At 43.2% G+C, this 12,084-nt stretch overlaps 1 protein-coding gene across 3 annotated transcripts in view; it reads left to right on the plus strand.

Moving 5' to 3' along the window:
• The first annotated feature begins 773 nt into the window (after positions 1-773).
• Positions 774-12,084, plus strand: part of JPH1 (junctophilin 1) — an 81,907-nt gene continuing 70,596 nt past the window's right edge. For all 3 annotated transcript variants that reach the window (XM_080801051.1, XM_080801052.1, XM_080801053.1), the window contains exons 1-2: positions 774-1,415; positions 6,964-7,723. In XM_080801051.1, coding sequence (XP_080657177.1) covers positions 1,037-1,415; positions 6,964-7,723 — 1,139 coding nt within the window. In that variant the 5' untranslated portion in view covers positions 774-1,036. The remainder of the gene's footprint in view (positions 1,416-6,963; positions 7,724-12,084) is intronic.

A 12,084-nucleotide genomic window follows, 5' to 3' on the forward strand; every position in this document is an offset into this window, starting at 1 on the left:
AGAACAAATGAGGCATTAGGGGCTCTGATATGAAAGGAAATTGCACATACCCCTGCAAAGATAGATTAAAACCATCCTGTTCCTTATTACAAATGAAAAGCTGACCGATTTAATCTGTGCTTTTTCAAATTACATTGCTCTCCCCCTGTATCTTCATTAAATAAATGCAAACACATGTGCTTAGAAATGGGTAGGTGTAAAAGAACATTCTGCACAATTATATCTAGGCTGCCAGAGATTTATATCACACGCACACATATATCTAGGAGATGTTAATTCATGATGACAGCTGAGCATGACAAATGCAACAGTACACAAGTTGGAATGCCGGAAAAAAATGCAACTACAAACCCCATGCAGACAAACACGCATACAGGAGTTTTCCCTCAACACACACGTGGTCGCACTTACAGGAGCTTAACCACTTTGATAAACGCCAAACACAAACACAGGAGGCTCCGCAGCCCGCGAGCTGCCCCCACACATGCAGCCGCGCCTTCGTCTACCGGCAGGGATTCGCGCGCGTCCCTGGGTACACTCGCCCTCTCACCGGCATCCCACTGCGCGAACACACGCGCGCCAACCGCTCCCCGCGCCCGCCCGCCCGCCGGGGAAGCGTTGGCTCCCGGGGCTGGGGGCAGGGCCGGGTGGGGCCGGAGCGCCGCGGGGCCGGGCCTCGGCGCCCGGGGAGGGGACGAGGGGCGGGCGCGGGGTGGCGCCCGGCTCACGTGGGCGGGCGGGAGCAGCTGAAGGTCTGTTCCGGAGCCTGGGCTGTCCTCTCGCGCGCGGCGCTGGCCCGGGCGGCGGCGGGGAAGGAGGCGGAGGTGGAGGAGGAGGAGGAAGGCGGCGGTGGCGGCGGCGAAAGAAGAGGGGAGGACGGGGGCGGCGTCGGACTGGAGCCGAGCGGCGGCGCGAGCTGCCCGGGGCGCTGTCGTGAGCTCGCCCGCCGGGCCCCCATCCCCGAGCTACACCCTGCCGTGCCCAGCTCTGCCCGCGTCAGTGCCCCCGCGGGGAGCGCGCCGGGGCTGCCCCCCGAATGACGGGCGGAAGGTTCGACTTCGACGATGGCGGCACCTACTGCGGCGGCTGGGAGGAGGGCAAGGCGCACGGGCATGGCATCTGCACGGGGCCCAAGGGCCAGGGCGAGTACTCGGGCTCCTGGTCGCACGGCTTCGAGGTGGCTGGAGGCTACACCTGGCCCAGCGGCAACACCTACCAGGGCTACTGGGCGCAGGGCAAGCGGCACGGGCTGGGGGTGGAGACGAAGGGCAAGTGGATGTACCGGGGGGAGTGGTCACATGGTTTCAAGGGGCGCTACGGGGTCCGGCAGAGCCTGTGCACCCCCGCTCGCTACGAGGGTACCTGGAGTAACGGGCTGCAGGACGGGTACGGCGTGGAGACCTACGGGGACGGAGGTGAGCAGCGTCGCAGGCGGCTCGGCTGCTCCGTGAGCTGGTGCGGTGGGCTTTGCCCAGGCTGCGGGGAAGCGGGGAGGACGAGAGGCGCACGTGTCCGGAAACCCGCCAAAACACCTGGGGAAGCCTCCCACCCATCTCCCGCGCCAGCGTGGAGACGCGACTAGTGCGCGGGGGGGTTTGCTCTGACCCGGTTCTTGGAACGGGCAGTGTGTCCACACCCGGGGGAGCAAGCCGTGAATATACCTGGCCGGCGCCAGCACTGCACTGCCACCAGGAGGGAGCACCGCCCGGGTGGGTTGGGCAGGGGAGAGGACGCTGTCACTTGAGCCCGTCACATTACGTTCCTGATCCCTCCCTCTCCCGGCCGGGTTTGAAAACGGCACTCCGGTGGAGTTAGAGCGAACGCCCTGGGCTTGTGAGGCTGGCGATCGGTGCTGACCGCTCCCCGGATTGGTTTCACGTGGAGTCGTATTTCGCTTCTGGTCCTCTAGTAGCCTAAAGATAGAAGCCAGAACCCCATAACTAGGATGTAGGGGAATTGTACCTTATTTGGAGCGCATTTGGAAACATCCTAGCTATGGAGGTGGAGAGGCCACCTGATGGCAGGTGCGGCTCAGAGGGTGTGAGTTTCCCTTCCCGGTTTTCATTCGGTTCCCTAAAGTAGTAGTTTTACATCAGAAGAATGGTAGTCATTGTTGACCTGGAGATCTTTGGGCAAGTTACTAGGAAAATGGCTCAGAAATGAACAATGAAGGCCACGTTTTAAGAAATATATTCAAAAGATACATTCCTACAGTTGCTAAGTTAACAGCCACTTTACTCCAGCGAATGGCAGTATGGAATCACCCAATTGCGCTAAGGTTGTATGACCTTAGCACGCAATGAACAAAATTGTTATATGAACAAATATGAGCAAAATTCACCTGATTTTACTATTTAACAACTTTGTGAAATAAATTGTGTATATAATAGGGCAGAGTTCCTTTTTTTTTTTTAATTAGGAAAAGTATCCATTACTGAAACAGGTGTCAAAACCTGATGAATTTTCTTGTGTAATAAGCTGAGAAGGATGAATAGCTTATGCTTTGGCAAAATACATTTTATGATGATAAACATAATCATAGTTAATTGAAAAAGGTTAGGGGAGGCAGTGTCAACTTTTGTCGTTACACAGCTCAGAGTTGAAGGGAATTAAAAGGATCCAATTAAAAGTTTCTCCAGCCCACTGCATAAAAGCTTATACAATTTGTACACTTCACTTACTCAGCACACTTGGGCTGTATTTCAAATGCAAAATAGTAGAATTCAATGGTAGAATTTGATAAAAAGACATCTCTTGGACCTACAGTATAAATAAAGGATATGGTTCTCATGGATTAAAAGGAGGGGGGAACTTTCTCTAATACTTTTATATGGGCTCCAGTCTTGAGTTTCACAGTAGTTAATTAGGGCCCTTAAATATTCTGAATGGGCATATAGTGCCTTGGTTGACAGCCCTATAAATATGTTAGCTTGTGATTGGATTTTATTGGAGATCCTAGGTCTGTAATATAACTAAATTCCATGCTCAAAAGTAGAATGCAAATTTTATTTTTTAAATTTGCATGTTATTTTATAACCTCTTAAGAAGGCTGAGGATAGTTCTCTTCAGCTAGGGAAGGTTAAAAATAAATTAGTCTTAAATAAAAAAATAAATCTATTAAAGTTACTACTCATTAAACAAAATCTCTTGGTTTAGAGGATTCATTACACTTAGCAAATACATAGATATATGTATCTATGTATAGATATATATATGTGTCTATATATATCAATGAAGGTCCTCTATGTATGTGTTGTAGAAGCTCAAATAAGTGACCAGGATGACGTTATGGATAATCTGCCTTCTGATTTAAAACTATATTTTTTAAGATTTTATTTATTTATTTGACACACAGAGATCATAAGTAGGCAGAGAGGCAGGCGGCGGGTCGGGGGGGCGGGGAGCAGTCTCCCTGCAGAGCAGAGAACCCGATTTGGGGCTCGATCTCAGGACCCCGGGATCATGACCTGAACTGAAGGCAGAGGCTTAACCCACTGAGCCACCCAGGCACCCCTGATTTAAAACTAACTTAAAAAAAATTTTTAAACCCTTAAAATTTGGCATCATGTGGTTTTCTTCTTCTATGAAAAGAAAAAAAAATATATGCTCCCAGTTAGGAAAGAAAAAAAAAAAAACCTTAAAAATCTCTTTGAATGTCTGCTCTATGGTAGTTTATTTTCCTGCTTTCTTTCATATGTCACTTCATTAGAAAGTCCCTAATCATAAAGTGGGGGTCTAAGTAGAAGTGTATTGCTATAACTTATTTTATGCAAAAGTTTTGGTCAAAATAGGAAATACCACCTTCCCTATTTTTAAGAATGAGTTTATTTTTGTCTCTGCACTACCACCTGTCCATCCCTGTGCACCCTTTGTCAAACTTAGGGAAAATCTGATTCCATGTATTTTGTGACATTTAACTAGAAGATGGAGTATTAATTCCATAAGGAATGTATCACCTGATTATTTTATTAGCGATTTGTGTGTAAAGTGTTGCCAAAACTGCCTGAATGTTAATTAAGAAAAAGAGTACAGTACTAATGAAATCCAAAATCTAGGTGCCCAGAATTTTTTGCATAAATTCTGATCTGCACCTCATTTTTCTTACTAGTCATAAACTATTGAAAATATCTAGGAAGGCACATTGCTTTATTAATTATGTGCATAGTTGCATATACCCATTCGTAGCACATGAATATAAATTTGGCATAGTGCAATCTACATTTGACTGGGACTCATTCTGAACTGAGTGACTTCTACTATAAAATTATGTAGCTAAAATGGCTATATCTAGAAAACCAATGCCCAGATGAAAAAGTCAGAACATAATTTAAAACAAAACCTGTAAAAATAATTTTTACACTTATGAAATATGCATCTTTATTTGAGGAATGGAGACGAACTAATTAGAACTTTATTTGGACAGCAGGGAAAAGTTGGAACCCACCTGCTTCATAAAAATTGAAAAAAAAAAAATAGAAGCCCTTTTTTCCCCCAAAGTTCATTGACTAAACCCATTTTAAATTTCAGATGAACTACTAACAGTTTGAGTGTAAATTGGTTTTTAGCAATTCCATGGAAGAAGTCTTCCATATACTGTGATTCAACAAAATAAGATAGGAACATTTCCAATGCAGTTGCCCCCTCCTCCCCTCCCTGTTTGACAGTTAAGCAGAAACCTAAACTTTCTAATTACTGCTGTTGCCTTAAACTGCTTGGATTTTCAAGCAAATACTTATTTGGAAATTCTAAATACTCTTTTGGAGATACCAGTTATGGAAACTACTTATTAATTTTCTGTCAGTGTTAAACATTTGCTAAGATGGTATGGTTGCATTGTCAAAGTATAAAACTTATCAAATAGCACCTTTGGAAACAGTTCTTGCAAAATTAACTTGTCATTGTGTAGAAAGGTAGAGATGATTATAGCATTACTTGTTTATTTAAGCAAAATATTTTAAAAACAAGGTTGTTTAGGTATGTATAAGTCAGTTTGTAGAACTTTTATCCTAGAACTTGTGTTTTACCCATATAGGCAGAGGGAAAGTCAAAGTTGAAATCTCCTAATTTCATTCCCTTCCTTGTTAAGGTGGTGGTATTTGGAAATGGCTAATATTCAGTAGGAACCTTTTTAACCTGGAATGTTCTATGTGACTGTCTTATCCTTTGGGGTTTAATCCTTTTGAGAAAACTATGGCCCACCTACCTCCTCAGAAGTTCATAAATGTCAGGATAAGACTCATATTTACTCAAAATAGGACATTCATAGTACCAGACCTACTTAGAATTTCATTGTTGTCCCACTGTTGTCCGTTTATACGACGTAAGTATATCAAACTAAACAGAAAGAGAAGGTAGTCATGAAATTTGTCAAAACTTTTGACTTTGGAGCCATTACTCTTTTAAATGTATTGAAATAATCAGCCCATATTAATATAATGATATAAAACCACTAGCCTATATAGCTCAAGTATTTAAAAAGTAAATGGAAATCTAAAATGAAAAGTGACTGCAAGTTAGATCTATATAGTCAGAAACTGAAAGAGGTCAAAAAAGACTGTAATCATGATTTACTTTCTATTATTTTGTGAGTTACTATGATAATAGAGAAGTAATTACATCTTAAAATTTCCACATAGCTCCTTTTGGGGGGGATACTATAATTTAAAATGTGCTTTTAATTAAAGGAAATCTCCCTGATTTTGAAAAGAAAAGAAAAGTAGTTCCCTAATTTTAATATTCAGTTTTTCCTGTGATTTAAAAAGCCACACCAGGTTATCTAGCTAATTTATTTAATAGAAAAACTTACCAAACACAAATGCTTTAGAGATTATCCTATTCCTAAAACGGCACAATATTCATTGAAAAAGTGATCTAGTATCACCAAACTTCTAAGAGATGCCTTTGCTCTGAGATGAATTATATACTGTCAGGAATGGAAGATTCACTCTGGTCTTCTCTCAGTTTTTCTAGGGGTAAGTAGTATATTCTTTTGAGCCACCATAGCTATTTACTATAAAGTCATCAAACAGCTACAGATCACAGGGCACATAAGTTATAAGACTAGAAATTTTGTGTTTGCTTTGGAGGTAATTTCTGCCCTCAGAGTGCTTCTAGTCCACGTGTTTCATTCTGTTGTGTCAGAGACTAGGGAATCAACGAAGGGAATGGTGAGGAGAAAGCAGAACTTTGGCAAGTAGTACAGGACAAATCTTGATCGTTTCACCTGAAAGTACAAAATCTTATAATAAATTGCCCATTCTTTAGTAATGGTTCGCTATGTTCAGGATACATATAGTATTTGTCAAATTAACCTTAGCACCAAAAATTTCTTCCAAATCTAAATAATAAGCCTAAATATTACACAGTTTTCCCTACCTTAAAAAAAATGAACATGAAAGAAAAAAATGTAAAATAATTTGATGGCCCATGTCCTGAGTACTCAGATCACTAATAATTTTAAGTCTTTGAGCCTGTTGGAATGTTATAGTGACAGACCTGGAGATTTTAAAGGTTTTCAGCTAAATGAGTAAAATTAGAATAAAATTCACAAATAGAACTCATTTCATCTTCTGTGACACTGCCTTCCTCTGGGGGATTTTGATGTGTTAATTTCAGGGGAGAAAAGTTGTTTTCTAATGATCACTCTTTTTGTATTAGAAAGTAGTGGTTTCATCTGAAACACTCGGATAAATTTTTTAATGAAAAGCAAAGTTACCAGACTATTGGAAAATGCTATGCAATTACATTAAAACCATAGACACAAAATTACAGGGCAGGAATTCGCAAATGGATGAAAAGTAGCGCTTAGAGTTGACTTGGAAACGTGTGGGATTTGACCGAGGGCCTGCCTGCTCTATGCGCCAGGCTCTCCCGCAGCGCACCCAGGCGCTTCGGGCGCTTGCAGCCCAGACGGCAACCCCTTGCCCCCCGACTCACGCTGTGCTTTCTCACGGTCTCTCGAAGGTACCTACCAGGGCCAGTGGGCCGGCGGTATGCGGCATGGCTACGGCGTGCGCCAGAGCGTGCCCTACGGCATGGCCACCGTGATCCGCTCGCCGCTGCGTACCTCCATGGCCTCGCTGCGCAGCGAGCAGAGCAACGGCAGCGTGCTCCACGACGCCGCAGCCGCGGCTGACAGCCCCGCCGGCACCCGCGGCGGCTTCGTGCTCAACTTCCATGCCGACGCGGAGCTCGCGGGCAAGAAGAAGGGCGGCCTCTTCCGAAGGGGCTCCCTTCTCGGAAGCATGAAACTTCGCAAGTCCGAATCCAAGTCTTCCATCTCCAGTAAGCGCAGCTCGGTCCGCAGCGACGCGGCCATGAGCCGAATCAGTTCCAGCGATGCCAACTCCACGATCAGCTTCGGCGACGTAGATTGTGATTTTTGCCCCGTGGAAGACCACGTCGACGCCACCACCACGGAAACCTACATGGGCGAGTGGAAGAACGACAAGCGCAATGGTTTCGGCATCAGCGAGCGCTCCAACGGCATGAAGTATGAAGGCGAGTGGGCAAATAACAAGAGGCACGGGTATGGCTGCACCGTGTTTCCTGACGGCTCCAAAGAAGAGGGAAAATACAAAAATAATATTCTGGTCCGTGGAATAAGGAAGCAGCTTATACCAATAAGAAATACAAAAACTAGGGAGAAGGTGGACAGAGCAATTGAAGGCGCGCAAAGGGCAGCGGCCATGGCGAGAACCAAGGTGGAAATAGCAAATTCAAGGTATGTAAATGCAGGATGGGTGGTTATGCCTGGTCCTTCAAAACAGTGGGATATCAAATATTATGTTTGTCATTCAGCTGGTAACATCACCAAAGAGCTGCCAGAACCAAAGTTAGAGAATGATGGAAGTGCAGTGGAGTGGGTCAGAAAGGTACCTGCACTGTTCTGAAACGCCATCATCACAAAATGTTGAAGGCACATTGAGATCCCCTTCTTGATGCAGATTACTTCCCTAATACTTACTGGCAGGTCGCTCAGACCCTATGCACATTTTCAGGAATTCAGAAAGTTACTTCCAGGGGTGGTTTTTTGTTTGTTTTTGTTTTATTGAGAAGGCCTCAAAATCTAAATACAGCCGAAATGGAAAGTTACAAGACCAAATCTTGCATGGTTCTTTAAGGCAAAGCTCCCGTCCAAGTTAAGGAGGGCACTTGTGGTGAGTCCTGGGTGTTGTATGTAAGTGATGAATCATTGAATTCTACTCCAGAAACCAATATTGCACTGTATGTTAACTGCCGAAAATTTTAAAAGTAATAGTAATTAATAAGTAAAATATCACTGCAGAAAATGAAAAAACAAAAAACCTCATCTCTATGGGAGTGGCAGAGGGATTAAGGCTCATACAAAGCACTGCGTTCTATGCAGGAATGATTAGATCAGTGGCATATTAAAAGGAAAGGGGTGGGGAGGAACCTGACATGGACAGATGGGACTGTCAATGTGCCAAAGTTGGAAGAAAGTAGAGCAGTAGAGAAGGGATGGAGTGAGTAGGAGAAAGCAGTGAATTATAGATTGAGAAGTGGGGTGTATGTGGGCACAGAAGGACTATGTGCCTGAAGTTTTACCATTAATAGCTGGGTTCAGGGATCCAGCAAGAGGGTTGGAGAAATCTATTGGGAATAGAATTGTCTTACTGTAGACAAAAGAGTTGGTTATAAATGGGAAATATTATTTTCAGGCTTATTTACATGGCCACCGACTGGCCACAGTTTTGTATGACTTGAGGCATATGTCTTTTCCTGCTTCAGTAATATTTTCTCGTAGAAGTAAGCCTTCTTTCAAAGCCACAAAATATTAGCATGTCTTCAGTTTTTATTCTTAGCGTTGAATAAATGGACTCTCCTTTGCTTTGGATGGACCATATGGAATTATTGATTTTTGGACCTTTTGATGTTCAAAAAATGGCAATTTCATGTGGTTCAACTGAATACTTTCAGACTTCTGAAGTTTCTATTAAAAAAAAAACTTTTATGGCTGCTGTTTACTTCTTAGTATCTGAAGCACCACTTGGTCTTATTTTTTGCATTATATTGAGGTATGTATTAAAAGTCTTTAGAATTTCCATCTTTATCCCAAACTCATCCTGCTTTAAAGTTAATATTGTTTGCTGATCAGCACAGTCTTTCAGGAAGGGTCTCACCTCTCTTCTCTGCGGGGCATCCTTTATTTTATATCACAGTTTTCCCAGATCATCAAGCATTGTATTACTTGCTTTTCAGTTTGCTTGTAGATGGGATTCTTGGCACTTCTGATCTTACTGGCTTCTCTAGCTCTCAGCTAACTTTTAGAACTAGTGATATACCTTTGGTTATGCCCTGGCCTCTTGTTTCAAATGTACCCCTGGATTCTTCCATTTGTTTTCCTCTTAGAGCCTGGTGATCTAGTAGAGGCAGTTCGATCTTGGCAGATGGAAAGTGCACCTGCACAGGACACTAGCAAGTGACTTTCTTAGACTTGCTTTAATTATTGACTTTTATGGTTTAAATTGGAGGAATCTAAATAATGAAAGTGAAATGCTTGTAATGCAAGGATCTGTGATCATACTAGTATCATAAAACTCTTAACCCAAGTCCTAGCCACATCCCCTCTGTTGAAAGTCTTGTGGGGATAGTCATGTAGTTTGAGAGTACTGTATTGCATAGTTGATAATCAACAAATGCACTTTTAGCCAGTTAACTGCCTCATTAATATTTCACTTAGCTATTTTGCAAACGCTCAATACCTTATACTAAGTGAAATAAACCAGTCACAGGACAAATATTGCATGATTCCACTTAAATGAGGTCTCTAAAATGGTCAGACTCCTAGAAACAGAGTAAAATGGTGGCTGCCAGAGGCTGGAGGGAGGGGGAAATGTGGAGCTGCCGTTCAGTAGCTCTAAAGTTTCAGTTAAGCAAGGTGATTGTGCCTGTAGCTAACAATACTGTATTGTGTACATAAAAATTCGCTAAGAGGGTAGATCTCATGTGAAGTGTTTTAACCACAGTAAAAAATTTATACTATTTGGATGATGCAATAGACAAAATACTCAATTAACCTTTTATGTCTGTCTTTCACTATGTTACTCCTCTTTCCAGATTCCTTGTTTTAATAAATACTTCAGATACAGAGTTTTGCTACTTCTTTTTGTAGAAAGTAACTGAAGGACCAGCCATCCCCTTCGGTAGCTCTGAGCTTGAAGTTCTACATTCTTTTAAAAACTTTTTTGGGTCACCTGGGTGGCTCAGTTGGTGACTCTCGATTTCGGCTCAGGTCATAATCTTGAGGTGTAGAGATTAAGCCTCCCCTACCCCGCCCTGGGGGTTCTGCCCTCAGCAGGGAGTCTGCTTGAGATTTTCTCTCCCCCTTCCCCCAACCCCGCTCTCAAAAATAAATCTTTAAAAAAGTAATAAATTATTAAAACTTTTTTTTTTTTTAAAGAGAGAAAAAGCTTCCGTTAAGGTTTTGGAGATTGCTGGCTGGGGAATGGACTTCTTACTATATTGTCATAAACCGTGATTCTTGATAATACCTGAGGATCTGCTTAGTCCTTCCTGGACCCTCCAGTAGTTACCATTAATGTTTTGTTTCTAAAAAATAGCAAAAGTTTAAGAATGTAGGTGACACTCTCCTCCTGGTCCTGCCCCAGTAATAGCAGAATAACAACTATAAAGTCAGGCTCCTGGCAGCTGCAGCTCTCAAAATCACGCATTCGCCACTAGCAACAGAGGGAGATGGTAATAGTCACTGACCAGCTCAGTTTGCCACCCAGAGAGTGCTAATCATTTTTCTGTTGCTGTTATTTCTTAGGTTGTGGAGAGTTTTTGTTGCTTAAGTCTCAGGAAAATGGATCCATTTTTGTGCCATAACCCTGTATTATCTTGAAGCCAAGCTTCAAGTTATCCCTGAGAGAAAACAATGGTATCCTCCTCAGGGAAATCAAGAGACATGGAAACAACCACCTTTGGCCCAGAGATTCAAGGTCTGTGGACCTTCCCTTTGCTCCTTTGAAGAGAAGGTGGTGTGTCTCATCAGGAAACACACAGGAGGCTTATTTCAGAAGGTGTATTATAGGCCCCTGTTTAATTCTTACCGATAAGGGAATGTGAGGATCGCATAACGGTTAGTAGATAATAGAAATAATGCAGCAGATAGAGAATTAGTAGATGCTGATCATTTACTAGCAGGTTAGCACTTAAAGAGTGAAAACTCTAAGGGAGACTAATAATTTGCTGACTTTTATAAGTTTTCTTCAGGTTTCTGTTCTAATCAAGTATTATGTCTTTTAGATGTAACAAAATGTTTTCTTCCCTTCTTGTCTTGGTCCTGTGGGTAAAAATCATCTCCTGGAATTGAGAAAATGTCTCAACCTTGTTTTTAAAAGAAATGTTCAAGAGATAAGGGAGCAACTCTATTTTAGGCCCCTCATGTTCAGAGGCAAAGACCACAGCTCTGCCCAAGATGACCCCACTTTGCCTGTTTCGAGTACGTTTCTCATTTGGTCATTTTTATCCCATGAACTCTTGTCTCCAGTCATTGCCTAAGAGATGTTCAAAATACTGGTCCTTGAGAAACATATTTTAAGGAAGAATTTTAAGGTGAGGCATTTGGTTGAAGTAGCCAGTAAGTTGCCCTTAGAGAAGCATACTTCGTTGGAAAAGAGTAGATAATTTAGAAAAGGATGTAGACAGAAGAAGAGCTTTGTAGACTCTGAGCCCCAGAGGACGTGATTATCATGCTAAAGGATGGAAGAAGGCTGGTGACAGGGATGGGAGAGAGCTGGCCTCAAGCAGTTGAGAACCACGGGCTGGCTTCATTGTATCGCATAGATCAGAAGAAAGAAAATAAACTGGGAGGATAGAGTGGACCACCGTTCTGACTCTGTGGAGGCCTCACTGAAGCTGGGAGGGTGTGTGGCTGGACAGGCTTCAAGACTACTGTGAAGTGTCAGTGACTGCTGCTCCCAGTCTCTCCCAGACTTCAGGCTCTGACAGCAGCACTGAGACAGGTAATGTTGGGAGGGAGCCCCGTACCGTGTCTGGCCCAGCACCAACCCTGCTGGGCCCAGCACAGATGTAGTTGTACAGGGGGATGGAAGCACC

The sequence above is a fragment of the Martes martes genome (genome assembly GCF_963455335.1).
Source record: "Martes martes genome assembly, chromosome: 4".
NCBI classification, from domain to species: Eukaryota; Metazoa; Chordata; class Mammalia; order Carnivora; family Mustelidae; genus Martes; species Martes martes.